Source organism: Lepidochelys olivacea, assembly GCF_965140295.1.
Source record: "Lepidochelys olivacea isolate rLepOli2 genome assembly, chromosome: 6".
In the NCBI taxonomy this organism is placed as follows: domain Eukaryota; kingdom Metazoa; phylum Chordata; order Testudines; family Cheloniidae; genus Lepidochelys; species Lepidochelys olivacea.
Genome location: NC_140416.1, coordinates 5485148 through 5506153, shown reverse-complemented (window position 1 = coordinate 5506153; position 21006 = coordinate 5485148). Strand labels below are relative to the sequence as shown.

At 52.0% G+C, this 21006-nt stretch overlaps 1 protein-coding gene across 4 annotated transcripts; it reads right to left on the bottom strand.

The window, feature by feature from the left end:
* Positions 1–8639: 8639 nt before the first annotated feature.
* LOC311522472 (uncharacterized protein) lies at positions 8640–15864 on the bottom strand. Of its 4 annotated transcripts, none has more exons than XM_084631851.1 (3): positions 15431–15856; positions 14387–14552; positions 8640–13068 (listed from the first exon to the last, which is right to left on the bottom strand). In XM_084631851.1, the coding sequence occupies exon 3, from the start codon at positions 12923–12925 to the stop codon at positions 11903–11905; it is 1023 nt and encodes a 340-aa protein (XP_084487977.1). In that variant the 5' UTR covers positions 12926–13068; positions 14387–14552; positions 15431–15856; the 3' UTR covers positions 8640–11902. The 4 variants fall into 4 exon arrangements, with proteins under 4 accessions (XP_084487977.1, XP_084487976.1, XP_084487974.1 ...); XM_084631850.1 differs by having other exon boundaries at positions 8640–13065; XM_084631848.1 differs by lacking the exon at positions 14387–14552 and having other exon boundaries at positions 15431–15864.
* Positions 15865–21006: the final 5142 nt, after the last annotated feature.

The window sequence follows — 21006 nt, the reverse complement described above, 5'->3', positions numbered from 1 at the left end:
CTGTGCTGATGCGGGACCAAGATCATCCCTGACAGGTGTCTGTGTAACCTACTCTTGAAAACCTCCAGTGACGGGGATTCCACAACTTCCCGGGGCAAACCTGTTCTCGCACTTCACTACCCTGAGAATTAGGAAGTTTTTCCTTATCACTAACCTACATCTCCCTGGCTGCAGAATGAGCCCATTATTTCGTGTCCTACTTCCGGTGGACATGAAAAACGATTGATCCCTGTCCTCCTTATCACAGCCCTTAACATATTTGAAGACTGTTACCAGGTTCCCCCCTCTGTCTTCTTTTCCCAAGAGTAACATGCCTGTTTTTTTTTTGTTTTTTTTTTAACTTTTCCTCCTAGGTCAGGTTCTCTGAATCTTTTATCATTTTTGTTCCTCTCCTCTGGACTCTCTCCAGTTTGGCCACATCTTTCCTGAAGTGCGGTGCCCAGAGCTGGACACAGTGCTCCAGCTGAGATCTCATCAGTGCTGAGGAGAGCAGGACATTTACCTTCCATGCCTTACATACAGCATTCCTGGTAATACACCCCAGAATGATACTAGCCTTTTTTGCAGAGGCATCCCATGGTTGACTCATAGTCAATTTGTGACCCACTGTAACCCTCACATCCTTTTCAGCAGCATTGCCACCTAGCCAGTTCCCCATTTTGTAGTTGTTCTTTTGATTTTTCCCTCCTAAATAAAGAACTTTGCACTTCTCTGTACTGAATTTCATCCTGTTGATTTCCGCCCAATTCTCCAATTTGTCATGCTCATTCTGAATTCTTCTCCTGTCCTCCAAAGAGCTTGCAACCCCTCCCAGCTTGGTGTCGTCTGAAAGTTTTATAATTGTACTCTCCACTCCATTATCCAAGTCATTCATGAAAATCTTGGCTAGTACTGGACTTAGGACTGACTCCTACAGGACGGCACTAGATGGCCGCTGCCAGTTTGACAGCAAACCATTGATAACTACTCGCTGAGTATGGGCTCACCCAATCAATTCCCTGCCAGTGCAGGGACCGTCAGGCATTGGCGGCTCACTGGTTTCTCGTGTTCTCTGCCCGTTGCTCACAACAGGGCTGAAATGCTTTGGTCGAACTAAAGGCTTTGGGCTGAATAGTAATGGCCTGTGACCTATGGGAAGTCAGATTAAATGAGCTAATGGCCTCAACCATCCATGAAACTTTGCTGTTTGTTGAGGCTGGTTTAGGCCACGCAGGTTGGGGAGGGGCCTGTAACTGGGGGCTCTGTTATTTATACTGACATTTTAAAAATGCATCCAGGCCTCTGGGTCCCTGGCAGGTCAATTAAAAATTGCTTCCCAGAAAGCTATTCCTTGCCTTTCAGAGTTTGCATTTTAGCCCCCATCCGTCAGCTGCAGGCTACGGTAACACTGCATTAATTTTCTGGCAGGGGATTTCCCTTGTTTGTTATTGAGGAAGTGCTGGTAGCAGTGAGGGGGTGGGATTAGGGGAATCTGTGTGTGCAAAGGGGCATCGTGGGCACACTTCACCATTCAACTGCTGCCTCCCCCCTCCTCCGTGCTGCCCCATGCGTTGGTAAGAGAGGAGGGGAGCTGGTGGGGCTGTGTGGGGCACAGCCCAGGTGGGGGCAGGGGAGTGGAGATGCCAAATGCCTTCCCCAGATACACACATCCAGGGAGAGGTGTGAAGTGGCCCATTCATCTCAGGGCAATGAGAACACCCCAGGGAGATGACTACTGCCTGCAACAATCGCTCGGAGAGGTGTGTACTGCTCCATTCATCCCAGCGGGTGTGCGCGTGCACCCGGAACTGAGCATGCCCGTCCCCAGCGCCTGGCACAGCCCCAGTGCTGGAGTCCAGTGCCCATACCCCTCGCATGTCCAAAAGGAGCCCCAGAGGCCACGCAAAAGGCAGGGTGAGAGCAAACGCCTATGGCACAGAGTGGCCCACCCTGAAGATTTTGCCTCCTTGCCCTTGCCTTTCAGGGGCAGCACTTGTTGCCTTAATCCCTTGGGCAAGCAAACAACAGCTCGCAGGGGGGTGAAGGGACGTCTCCACCAAGGGGCCTTAGCCTCAGCATTGCAAGGCCTAGCTTTTCGGTGCCTGTGATGGGTTCAGAGGAACATAGAACCATCGGGCTGGAAGGGACCGCCAGCATCATCGAGTGTAACTCCAGCCCCGCTGGAGTGATTTGTATAGGATGTCTGAGATCACAGCCTGGCTCAGGCCCAATAGGTGGGGGAACACCTAGATGGGGTTTAGGTGTGAGACAGGCCCCTGGAGCAAGGACTTTAGGTGGCAGTGTGGTTTCCCACTGGCAAATCTTTAGGTGCTAAAGAGACTTTGTCAATGGAAATTCACGCACCTAGAGGCCGTCAGTGCTCACAGGGTTAGGCAGCAGCTGAGAAGGGATTTTGAGGATCTAAATGTTGGATTTAGGTGCCTAAAGTGCACTTAGGGTGACCAGATAGCAAGGGTGAAAAATTGGGACGGAGGTTGGGGGGTGTGTGTGTAATAGGCACCTATATACGACAAAGCCTCAAATATCGGGACTGTTCCTATAAAATCGGGACATCACGTCACCCTAAGTGCAGTTATCCCTTTGTGGACCTAGCCTGAAAGCTTTTGTAGTGCATTGTTGCCAACCCCCCAGGATTGTTTTGGAGACTTCAGGCATTAAAGCTGAATCTTTAATTAAAGAGTATGTCACGTGATGAAAGCTCCTGGAATGCATCCAGCCGAAATTGGCAACTCACCCATTATTCCTTGCCTGAGGGTCGGAGCCTAAGCTCTGGGCCAAATACATGATACAAATCTGCAAATGTTCAAAGCTGCTCTTTCTGGTGGGGCTGCATGTGGGGAACTCCTTAACCAAATGACCCGCAATTGTCCCTTCTGGGCTTAGACTCTATGATTCTATTGCACGTGGGTTTCCAAGCACCTTGACTGTTAAAGTCGGACGCTGATTGGGGTGCCCTGTCAGAGGAAACCCTTGACCAAATGACCCCAAACTAGTACCATTTTCTGTCCTGCTGGTACTGAGGATGGGTAGCAATTTTCAAGACAATCTGATTAGGCACGTAGGTTTCCAAGCACTTTGAACTATTGGTTCTTAAGCAAAAAGCTCTGAGTTTAGGGCTCGTTTGCCACAACCGGAGAGCGGTCATCTAGGCTGGTGAATTTGCCAACAGCTCAACTTGAACTCATGACACAGGGGAGGTGCTTGGAGTCAACCCTTAAGCTCCTGAGCAACTCTATTATTCGGGCTGCTGCTTCATAGGCTCATTCATCCCCGTCTCAGGGTACATCAGCAAACCTTCCCAGGTGCATGCCACTTCAGCAAGCCACAGCACAGCCCTCGTACTTCTTTAACTCTTGCTCCCCCAAAGGCGGAGTGAGTGGGTGCTAGACGCGAGCAGAGATCAGACCAGATCGAGTGAGATCGGTGCGGGGTGATCACAGCAAGAATTTGAGCCCACGGGTGTGTAGCAAAAAAAACCCAGTGTGATAAGAACGGAAATGTTACCAACCGGTGCTTTATTCTGCTCAGCAACCCCTTGTCCGAATGACCCCAAATTTGCCCTGCTGACCTTATGCCAGGCCCTTATAGGGCCCAAAGATTTTTAAGAAGCGTTGTGTATGCAGATGCTAATCTAAGAACTTCCAGTGCCATGTTCCAGTTGGCTAATACAGCCTGCTCTGTCTTGAAAACGCTTGGGGTCGCTGCAAATACTGGCTGAGGTACATTAAGAACGGCCGTACTGGGTCAGACCAAAGGCCCATCTAGCCCAGTATCCTGTCTTCCGACAGTGGTCAATGCTGGGTGCTTCAGAGGGAATGAACAGAACAGGTGATTATCAAGCGATCCATCCCCTGTTGCCCCTGGGAGTGTACAAGTCTCTAACCAGGAGTCTGTTTCAGTTGGATTCACTGAGGAGAGCTTGCAATGTGAAACAGGAGTTCTGGAGCTGTCTCGGAGGTGGCGAGGCTGCACGGCCTAACCTGAAGTAAGTGTCAGACTCTGTGGAAGCCTAACTGTAAAAAGGTTCCCCCAAGAGACTGTTTAAAAGCTGGAGCAGAGCACAGATCCCGTCCATGCCCAGAGGATCTGGCCTGGGTGGTGCTGAGAACGGTAGGGCACATTCCAGCTAGAGCTGGGTGAATAATGAATTTTTTGATTCACTGGCAATTCTGAAAACAAGAGAAAAGAAATCATTTGGGGTCAAGCTGAAAACCACATTTTCAGCAAATCAAAAAGTGGGGGAGGGGGATTAGTTTTGGGTCAATGTACATTTTTTTTGTTTCAATTTTGAGCATTTTTTAAAAAATCTTTTTGAATTGGAGTTTAATGAAATTGAAGGAAATTCGGAATCCAAAAGTTGTTTTGAACCAAAAAAATCAAAAAATGTTCCATTTAGAAAATGTCAAAACTTTACATTTGGATTTTTCAGATTTTATTTTTTGTAAATCAACAATTTGGTGAAACTAATGTGAATTAGCGAAATGTTGCCATGGTGCAAAATCTGCACTTTTCATGGGGGAAAAATGGTTCAGATGAAACCGTTTGCCCACCTCCAGTTCTGACATTGAGCTAACCAAGACCTGGGGTGGTAAGTTGGCAGGAAAGAGCCCATCTCCCTGGTAGCAGACCCCCAAACCATTTACGGTTTTGGTTAAGTCTAACTGTTCGGTGTCACCCCGGGAGCTTATCAGATGCCAGCGCCGACTGAGGCACTCCCAACAAGAAGAGGTGGTGACAAACTTTCCGTCAAAACTGTTTTTCTACAGAAAATTGAGTTTTTGACTAGATGAAAAGCACCCACTGCTTTCCACGGAAAATGTCCATGTCTTGTCAAAAAAACCAAATGTTTGAAAACAGAAATATTTCAATTTGGATCTTCCACCACAGTGCCGTAGGGGATTTATAGTTTGGTTGCCTCATGTCTCCAGTCTCCTCTAGGCGGGGGGTGAGGGCTGAGCTCCCTGGCTGGACTAGATCTTCCATGATGCACTGCAGGTGTGAGAGTTTCATGATGCACCATCTCCTGTCACCTAGAGTAGACCATGATGCATCAGGGGAAATGTACTCAGACCTGGGAGCCCAGCCTATATAGAATAGGATCATGAGGCACACAATCTACAACTCCCATGATGCATCATGGCCACAGGATTCCCATATGCACTGCCTCCCATCCCCTAGGGCAGGCCATGATACACCTTGGGAGATGTAGTCCGACCAGGGAGCCCAGCCTATAGAGAAGGGGAGCATGAGAAACCAACAACTCTAATAATGCCAGTGGCTCTGGGACTCCCAGGATGCACTTTGGTCTGTCTTAGGTGAGAAGGGGAGGTGCATCCTGGGAGTCCTATGCCCATGATGCAACAGGGGAAATGTAGTCTGACGAGGGAGACCTATAGGAAAGGGGAGAAGAAGGCCCTGTGTCCAGGGACTCCCCAAATGCAACAGCCTCCCCAAGAGCCTGCTAGTCCAGGGGTTCTCAAACTTTTTCTTTCTGTGGCCCCCCCTCAACAGGCTATAAAAATCCCGCGGCCCATCTGTGCCACAACAAATGTTTTTCTGCATATGAAATCCAGGGCTGGTGTTCGGGGGTAGCAAGCAGGGCAACTGCCTAGGGTCCCACAGCACAGGGAGCCCTGTGAAGCTAAGTTGCTCGGGCTTTGGCTTCAGCCACGAGTGGTGGGGCTCCGGACTTCTGCCCCGGGTTGTGGGGTTTCAGCTTTCCGCCCTGAGCTCCAGCGAGTCTAACGCTGGCCCTGCTTGGCGGACCCCCTGAAACCTGCTCGTGCCCCCCCCAGAGGGCCCTGGCCCCCTGATTGAGAACTGCTGTGCAAGTCCATGACAGGGTCCTGGCACCCACTGATAGCCTCAGGGCTGGCAGGGCACCACTCTCCTCTAGCAGCCATGGGCCGAGCCGGCTGCACCCCGTAGCCCAGGGCGTGGCTGGTGTAGCTTCACCCACAGTTGTGGCACTGGTAGGGCCACTCTCCGGTGTGGGTGGCCCGGTGGTGGGTGAGGGGGGAGCTCTGCCGGAAGCGATGCCCGCAGTCGGGGCAGGGGTAGGGCCACTCTCTGGTATGGATCCGCTGGGGCATCTTGGGCAGGAAGCCCTGCTCCCGGGGACTCCCCTCCTGCATCCTAGTGGCCGCTGGTGGATGGAATCCAGCCAGGCCCCTTCCCTGCACCAGGAGAGCGGGGTGGCAAAGGGAGGGAAACCCCGACAGGCAGGAGCGAACCCCCCAACCCCTGCCCCACGGGGGAGAGGAGGGGCCTGGGCTGCCCTGAAGGCCCGGCGGGCTGGGTCGGGGGTCCCTGCCTGGCTCAACAGCACAGACCCCTGGGCTGCCCTGGAGCTGGCTGGGGAGGGGGGGGGTGTCTCTCCGGTCCCAGTTCAGTACCAATCCCCCTGGCCCTGCCGCCACTTCCTCCGGGCAGCGATTTCCTGCCTCGGTTGCTGTGTCTCTCCCTCCCTGGGCTTCAGGCTGTGACTTGCTTCGCCCGATGCCCTACTCACCACCCTGGGGCTGCAGCCTGCAGAGGGAGACTTGCTCCGGCGCACACGCAGGACCCAGGCGACTGGGGCGCTGGGGCAGGAAGATCCCTGGGCAGGGCCATGAGATGGGCTCTGCCTGGGAAAGGGAGGAAGACAGAGATGGGGGAGGGGAGAGTTACCCCTTCCCAGTTTGGGCTCCCTCCCTTTTCCCCCTCCCATGCCTGGGCACTGCACCATGGGTCACAACACAGGAGCACATAGAGGGCAGGCGGCCACACCCACCCCACGCCCTCAGTTATATTATTCCTTATGTGCAGTGCAGCAGCACCTAGGGGCCCACGCCGCCGATTAGAACCCCACAAACTCCCGGTGTGTCCCCCCCACCATTTCGGGGACTCCCTGCAACCCCTCCCCCACAAACCCTTCCCTCTGCCAGGGTCTCTGCATGCCCCCCATGTCCCTGGTGTCTTTGCCCCCAGTGCTCATTGCTCCTATCAGCTGAGCTCGTTGCTCTCACCAGAGGCTCCCTCCACAGCAATTTCTAATTATGTACATTCGTTCTTGCCTGCTCGTCTGAGGGCTCAGTCACACGGGGTGGCCACCTGCCACGCTCCATTGGGCCGCTGGGCCCAGCTGGCCTGGGGGAATGTTGTGAGGCTGGAAGGCAGCCATGACTGCCATCAGCCCTGTCTTCCATCTCTAGCCAAACCATGGCAGGCCTGGCTGAAGCTGCAGGCTTCGCTAACCAGACGTTAGGGGCTCTGCGTCCCTCCACCCCACCCCCGAGTCTGGTTTTCTTATCTTTTCCAAAATCCCCAGGGGTCTGATCTGCAATGGGGAGAACATTCCCTGGAGATCTGGAATCAATTTTGTGTCTCATGCCACCACGTTGGGGTTGGCGTCTCACTTCCCTCAGCTAGCGATTGGTCCATCTGTCTCTGTCCAATCAATCAGTCCATCCATGTGTGTCAGAGCAGTCCAACTCTGTGCTCCCTCTACAGGTCAGAGATCCATTCTAACCCGGCCCAGTCCCCCTCTGTATGGACACCCATCTATTGCCAGTGGGCCCCCGTCGTTGGGTCCCATGTGCTCTCAAGTCCCCTGGCTCTGGGCAGGGTGTAGTCCCTGTTTCCAGCTCTGGATCTATGGGACACATGCCCAGGCTCACACCTCTTGCCTGAGCCCGTCCTTGGGACATGGGACTCCACCATCCAGCCGTCCTAGAGCCTGAAAGGCCTTCTGAGTCTCTCCCCCCCACCCCCAGTTGCCAAGGCCATGGGCACTCTGGCTGTGGGCCCTCTAGGCTTCTAGTTTAACCCTTTCATGGACAAGGGGGTGGGAAACTGTAGAGAGGGGGCATAGCCTCCCTTGGAGACTGATAGGAAGGAGGCACCATTCACTCTTGGTGGGCGGAGCCGTGCCAGCCGTGCCCGCCCCACCGGAAACAGAGAGGTGGGACAGGACGTTTAAAAGGTGGGCCCTGCACCATTGGCAGGGCCCTGGGTTGGGACCCAGTGGAGTAGAGTGGACCCAGGTCCCCCTACCTCCTGCAGCCGCCCCACCCCTGGGGTAGCCGCCTACCCACCTTAGGCCTAGAGGCCTGCATTTGTCTGTCATCTGCCTGAGCTAGGAGGCCAGAACCTGAGATTGCTTATTGCTCTGCCCTGCCCAGAGGCCCCTAGATCCCTTGCTCCTCTTCCCTGCCAGACAGCTGGAGCCCCTTTAGACTGTGGCCCTGCCCCTCCCAGACGGCCAGAGCCCTCTAGACTGTCATTCAGCCCAGCCAGAGGGCCTCATACACTGCTGACTGCTCTGCCTGTCCCGGAGGGCCAGCGCCTTACAGACTGTTGCATTCGATGAAGTGAGCTCTAGCTCACGAAAGCTTATGCTCAAATAAATTTGTTCGTCTCTAAGGTGCCACAAGTACTCCTTTTCTTTTTGTGGATACAGACTGACACGGCTGCTACTCTGAACCCTGTCATTATAGACGGTTTGTTGCCCTGCCCTGCCCAAAGAGTCAGAGCCTTGAGAATGCTAGTTCCCCCTTTCAGACGCGCTAATGCAGGGGCATGGCCTCCCTCTGAGACTGATGGGGAGGGACGGTCACGGACCCTTACAGAAAGCAAAAAACACGAGCTGAGCAAAGGGGTTTCCTAACGCCAGTGACTTTACTATTAAAGCCCTTGAGAGTTACAGAGCTTTGAAAACAAGCACAAAGCATTCCCAGTCCCCTGCTCTGAGCTGGCCCCAGCTGGGAGTTTGTCCGTGTTTCAGGCTGGTGAGGGTCCCTCTTGCCCTCTCCTTCCCCTGCACATCTGGATTACTTGTGCCCCCATGCTCCATAGGGCCAGTAGTTAACAGACATTCAGAGTTGGTAGCTGCAGATTGCTGTGTCCTGGATGGTCCTTCAGCAAGTGTCAAGCCCTTCCCTGTGTGGGGAGGCTCTCTGGGATGCAGGACAATAGGCCACCCTTGGGCAGCTGTAGACCCATGTTGAGCAAGTGTTACAAAAGGTTTCAGAGTAGCAGCCGTGTTAGTCTACAGCTCACTTCATCGGATGCATTCAGTGGAAAGGAAGTTTGTACTATAAATTGGAGCTCACATGGGAACAGCTCAGAGCCCAGGGTGTGTTGGGGGGCATCGGTGGGTTTATCTTCCCAGGCATTAGGAAAAAAGCTCTCAGAAGCAAGAAGGACTGGAGTAGTTGGATAGATAGTTATCCAGTCATGGACCAAACCCCTTTGAATTATTTGTTAAGTGTATTACAGCAGAGCCTCGGAGCCTCAGTTAAGGGGCAGGACCTCACTACACCAGGTGCTGTACAAACACAGAACAAAAAGACAGTCCCCACTCTAAAGAACTTATAGACTTCTGGAGGCAGATAGGGGGTGATGGATTCTAAACTCTCCCAGGGGAAAATGCATCAGTTGGTGGAGTATTGGTGGGGGAATCCCATAGGGCCAGCAGGTGACCAGCTTGAGGTTGCTGCCATCTGCATTAGACACACAGGTGAGGGCTTGGCTGTTTCTTTGCAAGATGACGTACATGGGGCCAATACAGACTCTGCCCCTGCAATGAGGATGTAGGTCACGAGATGGGAAAAGGTTGTTGATGAATATAGGGGTGCCCAGAAAGTTCCATGGCAGATGAATTGTTGAGCCCAGGAGGGTTCTATGGAAGCTGAGGCAGATGGAACATTGGCTTTATGAAGGTTCCATGGCAATTATGGTGGATGGAACATTGGATTCATGAAGGTTCCATGGAAGTTGTAGCAGATGGAACATTGGGTTCATGAAGGTTCCATGGCAGTTGTGGCAGATGGAACGTTGGGTTCATGAAGGTTGAAGCCAGGAGGGTTCGGTGGCAGTCGGAAATGAGAGTTGAGTGGGAGCAATGGGTAAGGCATCCCTTCTGTGATCATTTCTCAGGGGCTGGTCCAACGGCACTCAGCCCAGGCCTCAGCTGGAGAAGTGTGCCCAATTCTGGGCACCGAGCTTTAAGAAAGATGTGGACAAACTGGAATGTCCAGAGGAGAGGAACAAAAATAATAAAAAGCTTTAGAGAACCTATGAAGAAAGGTTAAAAAAAACCAGGCATGTTTAGTCTTGAGAAAAGAAGGCTGAAGGGGGACCTGATAACAGCCTTCAAATATGTTCAGGGCTGTTACAAAGAGGACAGTGATCAATTGTTCGCCCTGTCCACTGAAGGCAGGACCAGAAGCAATGGGCTTAATCTGCAGCAAGGGAGATGTAGGATAGGTCAGAGGTTTCCTAGGGAGGTTGTGGAAGCTGCAATATTGCAGGTTTTTAAGAACAGGTTGGACAAAAACCTTTCAGGGGTGGTCTAGGGTTACTCGGACCTGCCTTTGCACCGGGGGCTGGACCTGATGACCTCTCGAAGACCCTTCCAGCCCTACATCTCTATGACTCTCTGAGCACTCAGAGAAAGGCTGGGGGAGGGGAGGGGAGGGCTCCTGCCAGGGGTCAGGCAAGGCAGGAGGGAACTGAGAGCCACACCTACCATGAAGATGATACTGAGCAAGACGAGACAGCGTTCTGCTGGGGTTTACGTCAGGATCAGAGCGGCAAATCGTGATAACTGGGAGCCCAAGCCAGCTTCTGAGCTTCCCTGCAGGCGAGAACAACATGTCCAAGGCCACGCTGAGCTCTGAGACAGGGCCCTCAGCACGGAGATGGGGGGAGGCAGATCCCGGTGGGGAAGTTTATTTCCAACAGATACAGTTGACTAACACAACAGCAGACTGGATCATCATCAAAACCAGGCGGGGGGTGGGATCCAGGTGCCTGCTGGGAACCGAGAGCCAAGGGTGGGGCTGGCGGGATGCCAGCTGCCCCAAGCTCAGGAACAGACGTTCCCCAGGTGCCACTGGGCTCCTGAGCTAGCAGGTCTGTGCACCGTGGAGAGAGGAGACAGGCACTGGAGACGCCACCAGGAAGGAGATTAGACGCTCCCTCACTCCCCGCCCAGCCATCTGGGAGCATACGTCTGTCTGGCCTCTGAGAGCAGCCCCCTCCAGTTTCCAGCAGCCTCACGTACCCCTCCCCATGGCTCCCAATACTTCCCTTCCCCTGGGAGAGGAAAGGAGCAAAGAGTGAGGTCCAGAGCTGTGGAGTTCCAGGGGAACGAAGGAACAGGTCTCCCCCACCCCACCCAGGAGCGGGCACAGACAAAAGGCCCCATGTCCTTCAGAGATCACTACCTCACTACTGTGGGGATTCTCACCTTTTCCCTACCAGGATCCCACTGCCATATAGCCAGGAACCCTCCCTCTTAGCAACAAGAAAAGGGTAGGGTTACCATGACCCCCTTTGAGGGGCAGCGATCCCAGGCTGAGAACCCTGCCTTGTGGCCTCTAAGCATTTCTAATAGCCCCATCTTGATTGGGGCAGAAGGGACCCCCACATTCACTTCCTTCCCCACTTCAACTAATTTCCACCTGTGGGCCCCTCAGTCATTCCCGTCCCCCCCTTCCACCCATACACACACTGCACCCATATCGCAATGCCTACGTGGTACATCACTAGTCTGGAGTCGGACGGGCTGTGCCTCGCCCCAGGGGAAAAACTATGTCAGGTCTCTGGGCTGATGTGATTCCTAAGGAGCTTGCTTCCTTCTCCCTAAAGAGGCCTGGTCCCAGGTCTCCAAGGCCCTTGGTCTCTAAGGAGGCCTGCTCCCCAAAGAGGCCTGGTCTCTGGTCTCTAAGGAGGCCTGGTCCCAGGTCTCCAAGGTCCTTGGTTTCTAAGGAGGCCTGGTCCCAGGTCTCCAAGTTCCTTGGTTTCTAAGGAGGCCTGGTCCCTAAAGAGGCCTGGTCTCTGGTCTCTCAGGAGGCCTGGTTTCTAAGGTTCCTAAAGAGGTGTGAACAGTTAATAGAACTGTCCTCGCATGGAGACTCTAGGCCACATGGACCCTCTGGTGCCGGACAAGGTGGGAGCTGAGGATGAAGCTCCTCCCGCACTCTGGGCATTTGTAGGGTTTCTCTGCCAAATGGGTGCGCTGGTGCTGATCCAGGGTGGAGCTGTCGCCAAAGCCCTTCCCGCACTCGAGGCACTTGTAGGGCCGCTCACCGGTGTGGGTGCGCTGGTGCTGGATCAGGGCTGAGCTGTCCCCAAAGCCCTTCCCACACTGGGTGCATTGGTAGGGCCGCTCCCCGGTGTGTGTGCGCTGGTGTTTGATGAAAGCCGAGCCCCAGCTGAAGCTCTTCCCACACTTGGGGCAGCTGTAGGGCCGCTCCCCGGTGTGGGTCCGCTGGTGCTTCACCAGGGTTGACTTGTGCCGGAAGCTCTTCCTGCACTGGGGGCATTTGTAGGGCTTATCGCCACGGTGGGTCCTCTGGTGCCCGATCAGGGTGGAGCTGTGGCTGAAGCTCATCCCGCAATCAGCGCATTTGTAGGGGCGTTCCCCTGTGTGGACCCGCTGGTGCTGGACCAGGTGCGAGTTCCGGCTGAAGCTCTTCCCGCACTCGGTGCATTTGTAGGGCCGCTCGCCCGTGTGGATGCGCTGGTGCTGGATGAGGTAGGAGCTGTCGCTGAAGCTCTTCCCGCAGTCAGGGCATTTGTAGGGTCTCTCGCCGTGATGCACCTTCTGGTGCCGGGTAAGGCCTGACTTGTCTCCGAAGCTTTTCCCGCAGTCCGGGCATTCATAAGGCCGCTCGCCCGTGTGGGTGCGGCGGTGCTGCAGGAGGTAGGAGCTGTCGTTGAAGCCCTTCCCGCAGTCAGGGCATTTGTAGGGTCTCTCACCCGTGTGGATCCGCTGATGCTTGGTGAGGTGGGAGCTCTGGCTGAAGCTCTTCCCGCACTGGGAGCAGCTGTAAGGTCTCTCCCCCGTGTGGATCCGCTGGTGCTTAATAAGGTCCGAATACTGGCTAAAGCTCTTCCCACATTGCCCACAGATGGTCAATCTCTGGGGTACAGACATGCTACTGAGAAGCCCAAATCCATTTTCCACCCCTTGGAGTTCTTCCCCCTGCCATCCCACCCTGTTGGCCTCTCCCTGCTCGGGGCTCTGCGAAGGCCTGTGTGGCTCCTGCTGGGGATTCTCCTCCTCCTTCCTGACACCTGCTGGGAGAAAGAGAAAATCCAGTTCCCCGTGACAGGGAGAAAGGGGGCAGCAAAGGGGTTTGTCACCAAACAGAAAACCCGATGGGCAGGAAGCAAAACCCCCCTCAAATCCTTCCCAGAGGGGAGATGAGGGGCCAGCAAAGGAATTTGGCATTCACCTATTAATATGTCTGAAAAGTTTAATCTGGTTATGAAGGACTGGGGAAGGGAGAAAGTCACCTAACCTAAGTGTTGTGTCTACTCATCCTAATCTATGAATCCTCCCTTATCACATGGCAGTTTATAGTATCCAATCGTCCAAAACCTGGGTCTAGTTCTGGTGTCCACAACTTCAAAAAAGGTGTTAACAAATTGGAGAAGGCTCAGAGAAGAGCAACAAGAATGATTTGTCCGTTCTGGATAACCTGCCTTATAGCAAACAAAGAAATGGAAGTGACTTGATCACGGTCACTGGAAGACAATATCATAGAATCTAGGGCCAGGAGGGACCATCTAGTCTGACGTCCTGTGCAACACAGGCCAGAGAACGCCCCCCCTGATAATTCCTGTTTGAACGAGAGCAGGTCTTCTAAAAAAAACAACCCCACCCAATCTTGATTTTTCAAATTGCCCCTGATAGAGAATCCACTATAATCCTTCGTCAGTTGTTACAATGGTAAATTGCCCTCACCATCAAACATTTTCACCTTGTTTCCAGTATGAATTTGTCTAGCTTCAAATTCTAGCCTTTGGGTCCTGTTAGATCTTTGTCTGCTAGACTGAAGAGCCCACTACTAAAAGTTTGTTCCCCACATATGTAGTTACAGACTGTGCTCAAATCACCCCTTAAGCTTCCCTTTATTAAGCTCAATAGATTGATCTCCTGGAGTCTGTCATTCTAAGGCAGGTTGTCTAATCCTTTAATCATTCTTGTGGCTTTTCTTTCACCCCTCTCTAATTTATCAACATCCTTCTTGAAGTGTGGACCCAAGAACTGGACAGTAATGGCATCACCAGTGCTGTATACAGAGCTAATATCACGTCCTCATTCCCTAGCTCATACACCCAAGGATCATATTAGCTCGCTTCACTACAGCATGTCTGGGAACCAAGTGAAGATGAGCTGTCTATCATTACCCCCTCCCCTAGTCCTTTTCAGAGTCACTCCTTCCCAGGATACAGCTCTCTCTGGTATCTTTGAGACAGGAGAGCTTTTTAATCTACTGGACAAAGGGAGAACGAGACCCAACAGCTGGGAATTGAAGCTGGAGTAATTCAAACTGGAAATAAGATATTGATTCTTAACAGTGAGGGGATTTAGTCAGTGGACCAGCCTTACCAAGGGATGTGATGGATTTTCCATTACATGGAGACTGGGTTGTCTTTCTTTAGGGAGACAGTGTGGCTACTGGATAGAACACTAGGAGTCCTGGGTTCTATTCCTGGCTCTGCTACTGGGAGGCCTTGGGCAGTCCATTTCCCTCTCTGTACCTCAGTTTTCCCATCTGTAAAACAGGGGAAAGGAGCCCACCTCTATGAGAGTCCCATGGTGATGCTCTCCAGCCTGGGCTACGCAGGAAGGGCAGGCTGGACAACCATTGGGGTTACTTTTGGCAAACCATCTAGGGATCTATGGATGGTCCCTCTGATTTTCCAGTCCATGACACTAATCAGCCTGCCACAAGCCTTTCCGAATACTCCCCTGGCCCAGTTTATCTAGTGCCCCCATCCAGACCAAGGCCACCAAGTCTAGTTATCGAGGCAGCGATGTGGGGGATGAGTGGGGGTATGTCTGCTCCAGTGTGAGCAGCCCCCCAAGTCACTGCACCCTCTGGTGCTGCCTTTCCCCCTGCAGGTGGGCTGCAATGCCAGGGCTTCTGGGGGGCACATCCCACAATGCTTTGTGCTACACTCAGCTGAGCTTGCTGTGTGATTCTTTCCCAGAGCACCGTGGGAGACGCCGTCTGGCCTTCTGGGCACATGGGGATCGTGGGAAGGCAGCAGGGGACTAAGGGCGCTCAAGGGCTTAGCCAGCATCCTCCCTGCGAAGTGGGGAGGTTACCAGCCAGGCTGAGCACCCGAGGAAAACCCCTATGGGTGGCGAGCGGCCGGATCACCTGGCCAAGGCTAAATGAAGGAGCCTGCAGCTGGCTAGATCTCCAGAAGCCAAGAGGACTCCCGTGGGGCCTGGAAGCCAAACGCTCTCAAGAGATGGTGCCCTTGTCCCCTGGGGAGAAGGGCCAGAAATAGGGACACTCCTTGGCGCCGGCTGGGGGCGCTACTGAGCGAGTGGAGACAGAACTGGGGGTGGGGGGGCTCCCGCTGGCTTGGCTGGGACCCCAGCTTCCCCCCTCACTCCCAGCCGGTGTGGCTCGTTCCTCACCTGGGGGGGCGCCTCTGGGGGTCCCCCGTTCCTGGGCGCCCGGGAGATCCGGGACCCTCGGCTCTTCCCCTGGCTCCATGCGGGGGATCGCGCCCGGGCCGGGGAGCGCTGCTCGGTGAAATCCCCCCCCGGGACAGAGAACGCGCCCGGGCTTGAACCCCGGCCCCGCGCTCTGCTGGGGGGAGGCGGGATCCGGGCCGGGGATCGTGGGGGAGACCCGGGCTGCTCAACCAAGCTGGGCTGGGCTGGGCTCGGGTCCCCTCCGGGCAGCGATTTCCTGCCGCTGCTGCGGCCCCCCGAGCCGGGCACGCAGCCCTGCGCACACCCGGCGGGGCCAGGAGCCGGGCTCCGGGGGGGCTGGACAGGAAGGTCCCGGCGCTGCTCCGGCCCCGCGGCTGGCAGCTCCCTGGGAAGCGGAAGGTTCAGGAGAGCGGTGGGTTTAACCCGTTCTTCTCCGGGCCTTGCGGAGACACCGCTGGTTAGAGGCACTTCCGATCCCCCCGCCTCTCTACAGTGGTTAGCTCGCACGGGACCCCCCTAGGCCCCACTCCCTTCCCCGGAGAGCTAGGGATAGGAGAACCCGGGAGTCCTGACTCCCAGACCCCACACTAACCCACTGGACCCCACTCCTTTCCCCCCAGACCTGCCGATAGAAGTTAGAGCCCAGGAGTCCTGACCCACTGCTTCAATTCTTATATAGGCAGAAGACTCCTCAAAACTACCACACAACGATGTGAGACATGCAGATGGTGACAAAAGAGATCCAGGAAAGGTGATGAATATACACAATAACCCTCTGTAGTTAAGACGTTCAATGGGCCGAGAGTATGTAACAGAGCTTCCTTACACCTGTGCTATCCAGATACAAGAGGAGAAATTATGAGTAGGGCCCTACCAAATTCACAGTCCATTTTGGTCAATTTCACAGTCATAGGATTTTTAAAATAGTAAATTTCATTATTTCAGATATTTAAATCTGAAATTTCATGGTGTTGTAGGGATCCTGACCCAAAAAGGAGCGGGGGGCCCAAAGTTATTGTGTGTTGGGGGGGGAGGCGGTTGCGGTACCGATACCCTTACTTTTGTGCTGCTGGTGGCAGCTCTGCCTTCAGAACTGGGAGCTGGAGAGCAGCGGCTGCTGGCCGGGAACCCGGCTCTGAAGGCAGCGCCGCGGCCAGCAGCAGCGCAGAAGTCAGGGTGGCCTGGTCTGGTATTGCCCCCTTCCGTCTGCACTGCTGCCTGCAGAGCCGGGCCCTCAGTCAACAGCCGCCGCTCTCCGGCCGCCCAGCTCTGAAGGCAGCAGTTCAGGAGTCAGGGTGGCATGGTATGGTTTTGCCACCCTTCGTTCTGCGCTGCTGCTGGCAGGGCACTGCCTTCAGAGCTGGGCACCTGGTCAACAGCCGCCGCTCTCTGGCCACCTAGCTCTGAAGGTAGCACAGAAATAAGGGTCTCAATACCGTGACCCCCCCCACCTGCAACGCCCTGTGGATCAGGCCCCCAATTTGAGAAACACTGGTCTCCCTCCCTAAAATCTGGTATTTTGTGTGCTTTTACTGTATACCATACAGATTTCAGGGGGGGACCAGATTTCACGGTCCATGACATGTTTTTCATGGCCGTGAATTTGGGAGGGCCCCAGTTATGAATAATGTGAGACCACATTATCGGACAAGCTTGTGAGGCTCTAAGCGCTCCTTGCTGGTGTTTCTGTTTGTATTGTTTTGCATGGATCCCTCACCCTGCAGCTGTTTCTGGGGTGGAGTGTGGGGACTGTTTATATAGGGATCCCTTACCTAACCCTAAGATGCAGCTGCCTCTTAGGTGTGGTGCAGGGCTGTTTATACAGGATCCCTCACCTGATGCTAAGATGTAGCCACCTCGGAGTGGGGTGCGGGGCTGTCTATACAGGGATACCTCACCCATTGCTGAGATGCAGCCACCTCTGAGGTGGAGTGTGGGAGCTGTTTCTATAGGATCCTGCACCTGAATCTGAGATGCAGCCACCTCTGGTATGGGGCATGAGGGCTGTTTATACAGAGATCTCTCCTGATTTTTAAACCAATTTTATGAATTTTTTTTTAGGATATATTTCATGAGTTTTGAAGACTCCAGGCCTGGCAAGACCAAGATTTTTATTATGATAGTAATAATAATTCCTAGCTGTTATTTTCATTTGTAAATCTCAGGTCACTTTACAAGAGAGGGCAGTATCATTATCCCTGTGACACCCTGGCACCCCCATATTCACCACTGTCCTATAATTTTAATATGTTTTGTACAATGCATGCCTTGTGAGGTATCCTTCTAAAAGTCTTGATCTGTCAAACATTAATATCCTGTTGGATTGTATGTGTCATTGTATGTGTTACTGAAAGATGTTGTGAAGTTGAAAACACCCACAACTAGCCTTTCAGGTACAACGATGGAGTAGCCAGACAGTGTTAACTGCTGTCATCAACACCCATCCAGGGAAGAATCCACTAGCACAGGAACTCTGTATAAGGAAGTTTCCTCGGAGGGAGCACGTAGGCAATGGAGAATGTTTGGCCAATGCAGCAGACTCCCCATGTCACATGCATAGACTTTCCGGCAAGCTGGAAGAACCTATAAATGATGAGGAGTGACATCATGACTTGGTCTTCACTCCCCCACAACTCAACACCTGAAAGAAGCTCTGGAAGACAAAGGACTCTGAATGGGGGAGGGGAATCCAAGCTGCAAGGCAGGTGCAGCTTGTGCCTCAAGAATCTGTAAGCCTGCTTGTATCATCAGACAGGGTGAGATATTGCTGATTCAAATCCAATCTAGTTTGTATAAGATTTAGTTTGCGATTTTGTTTATTTACAAGGTAATCTACTTTGATCTGTTTGCTATCACTTAAAATCTATCTCTCTGTAGTTAATAAACTTGTTTTATATTTTATCATAACCCGTGTGTTTTTCAGTGAAGTGAGTGGGGAAAATCTCAGCTCAGCTATCAAAGGCATGGTGCAAATCTTTTCCACATCGAGGGGGAAGCGACCTATATTAATGAGCTTGGATTGTACAGATCCCTGTGCAGTGCAAGATGGTATAATTCTGGGTGAATACTCCAGCAGGGGTGCAAGGCTGGGGAGCTGGCTGGCGCTGCCATTGTTGATCCATGAGTGGCTTAGGTAAAGCACTCAGGTAGGCATATTGCACCACCTGCTGTTCTGTGGGGTGTTAACAGGGCCTGGAGAGGCTGGCTGAGTCACCAACAGAGCAGTGTGAGAGAGGCCAACCCAGCTGAATGGTTAGGGGGGGCACAGTGGTTCCAATGGCTCCCAGAGTGCACCCTAGGGGTACAATCCATCACCATCCCCATTTTACAGATGGGGAAACAGCCACGGGGAAATGAAGTGATTTGCTCAAGGTCACCCACTGGCAGAGCTAGGAATAGAACCCAGATCTCCAGAGTCCCACCCTAGTGCTTTGTCCACTAGGTTTGCTCTGCACACACTTTTTATCGAGATATTACTATGTCAGTTTGCGGTGTGATGTTAAAATCAATATAGCAGCACAACCGCTAGCATAGAGGTAGTTACACCAACATAAAAATATCTTATACCAGTGCAGCTAGTCCCCTACCTTTATAGTGTTGGTGGCTTAATTCCCTTAATTCCCTTATTGATAAGATAGCAAATAACTCAGCTCCATCAGTTCACTAAACAGTGAGAAATCAGCACAGACAGAGGTGTTCAGACCTTACCCCCCTGCAGGGAAGAGCTGTTAAACCAGCGATACTCAGTCCTGAACAGGAGCCAAATTCGCGATCAACATTACCCCAAAGAGCCACAGGAGTCTGAATTCATTGTTTCATTCTCTCTCTATATATATGTATATATAATTCTTACCGCAAAATAACTGACCCAGTATTATTATTTTATCAACTACAATTGGTTAATAACATAGTAGAAGCTTCCTGCTTGATTAATAATGAAATCACAGAGTGTTTTAGTATCCTGTGCTGCAAAAAGCCGCAGGAGACACATTAAAGAGCCACTTGTGGTCGCGAGCCTCAGTCTGAGTATCACTGCATTAAACTGTCCCAAAAGCATGAGCTCACTTCTGCCCATATTCATAACCCTTTTGTGTACAGCAGATACAACATTTCCCAAATTCCCCTGTATCAACGCAAACCTTCCATCCCTTTTTCCTATCTAGTTCTGTACCCATTTTTCAAGTTCAAAGGCCACCTGCTCCGATTATTTCTAGCTTGTATCTAGTTAAAGATCCCTGCACCAATTATCCCTAAAAGATAACCAGCCATGCCTGGCACTCTGTTTATATTTGCTATTGCTTCTGACAGGTTCTGCATACACAGACAACAGAGGTCACATACAGTCAGGCTTGGAAGGATGACATTTTTATTGGTAAATGTTGATTTAGCCGTACACACCCAAACTGATGAAAAGCTATTTCCATGGATAACCATCAAAATGTACAGATATGCAAAAGAAGAAAAACACTGCTTGAGAAAGAAAAGTTCGATCCAAGGATATTTACTTTGTATAGTATGACATGTGATCCTGGCAATTTGTGTTTTAGTTATAAAGCTGTAACGTTGTGAATCTCAACATCTGTCGTTAAATAATTATTGTCTGCCCATCCCCATTGTCTGCCCTCTCCCCAATTTCCTGCAACTGTGGACATTTAAATTGACAAAAGGAGAAAAAAATGCTTAAAACAGAATTTTGCACAACTGTAAACTGATAAAAATGGGGGGAGGGGAGGAATGCTTTAAAACCACCATCAATATTATCCATGGAAATGATTAAAAAAATAAAAATCTGATTCTGTCAAGCCGACATACATTTCACCTGTTAAGAAGTTTCCACAATAAAGCTTAGCATAAGTGTGTGGCATTTGGGGAGTCTGATTCATGGTTATGCAACTTAGCATACGTACAAAGCCTTCTAAAATGTATATGATATTGGCTAATAATAGTAATTGAGGTGGTTGTTTCTCAGATTCAGGTACAGGATCCTAAGCTATAATGCCCATAAGCACGGGGGTGGGCTGTGCCCCTTTACTAGTATACCACTTACAACTTTTTCCGTGAAGGCAAGGTCTAAGAGATTTAGTTCTTTTTATGCAGAAGCATCACACTTTTGGAAACATGTTGGAAACTTTGCATGGCAAAAGGGGATGTTTGGATAAGGACCAGACAAAACAAGAGGGAAGTAGATTGATCCAGAAATGGTCATTTTCAATATTTGGCAAACAACATCTGAGAGATGCCCGGACCCTAGTTCTAATCTTTGGCCTTGTCTGGGATTTAAAGGTGTGACTTTAGCTCCATCTAATCAACGCTTTCTAAAACTCTTGTGCAGGGAAAACAATGGCACTGGAGCACCTGCTAAATTAAGGAAGATGAAGACTATTATTATTAATTGTGATCTGTATTACGGCAATGTAAGCCTGCCGCAGTGAGCCTCCCAGCCTGGTTCAACAGACTCAGGTTAACAGGGCTTGGGCTAGTACTTTGAAATATTGTGTAGACAGCACTTTGAAGTTGCAGCCTGGACTGGAGCTCAAGGTCTGAAGCCTAAGGAG

Excerpts from the sequence above, each read along its gene's own strand:
- LOC311522472 (XM_084631848.1), bottom strand. The coding sequence starts at position 15,509 with ATGGAGCCAGGGGAAGAGCCGAGGGTCCCGGATCTCCCGGGCGCCCAG. Across the intron at positions 13,069-15,430 it reads CCCCAGAGGCGCCCCCCCAG|CAGGTGTCAGGAAGGAGGAG; the intron begins GTGAGGAACGAG and ends TCTTTCTCCCAG.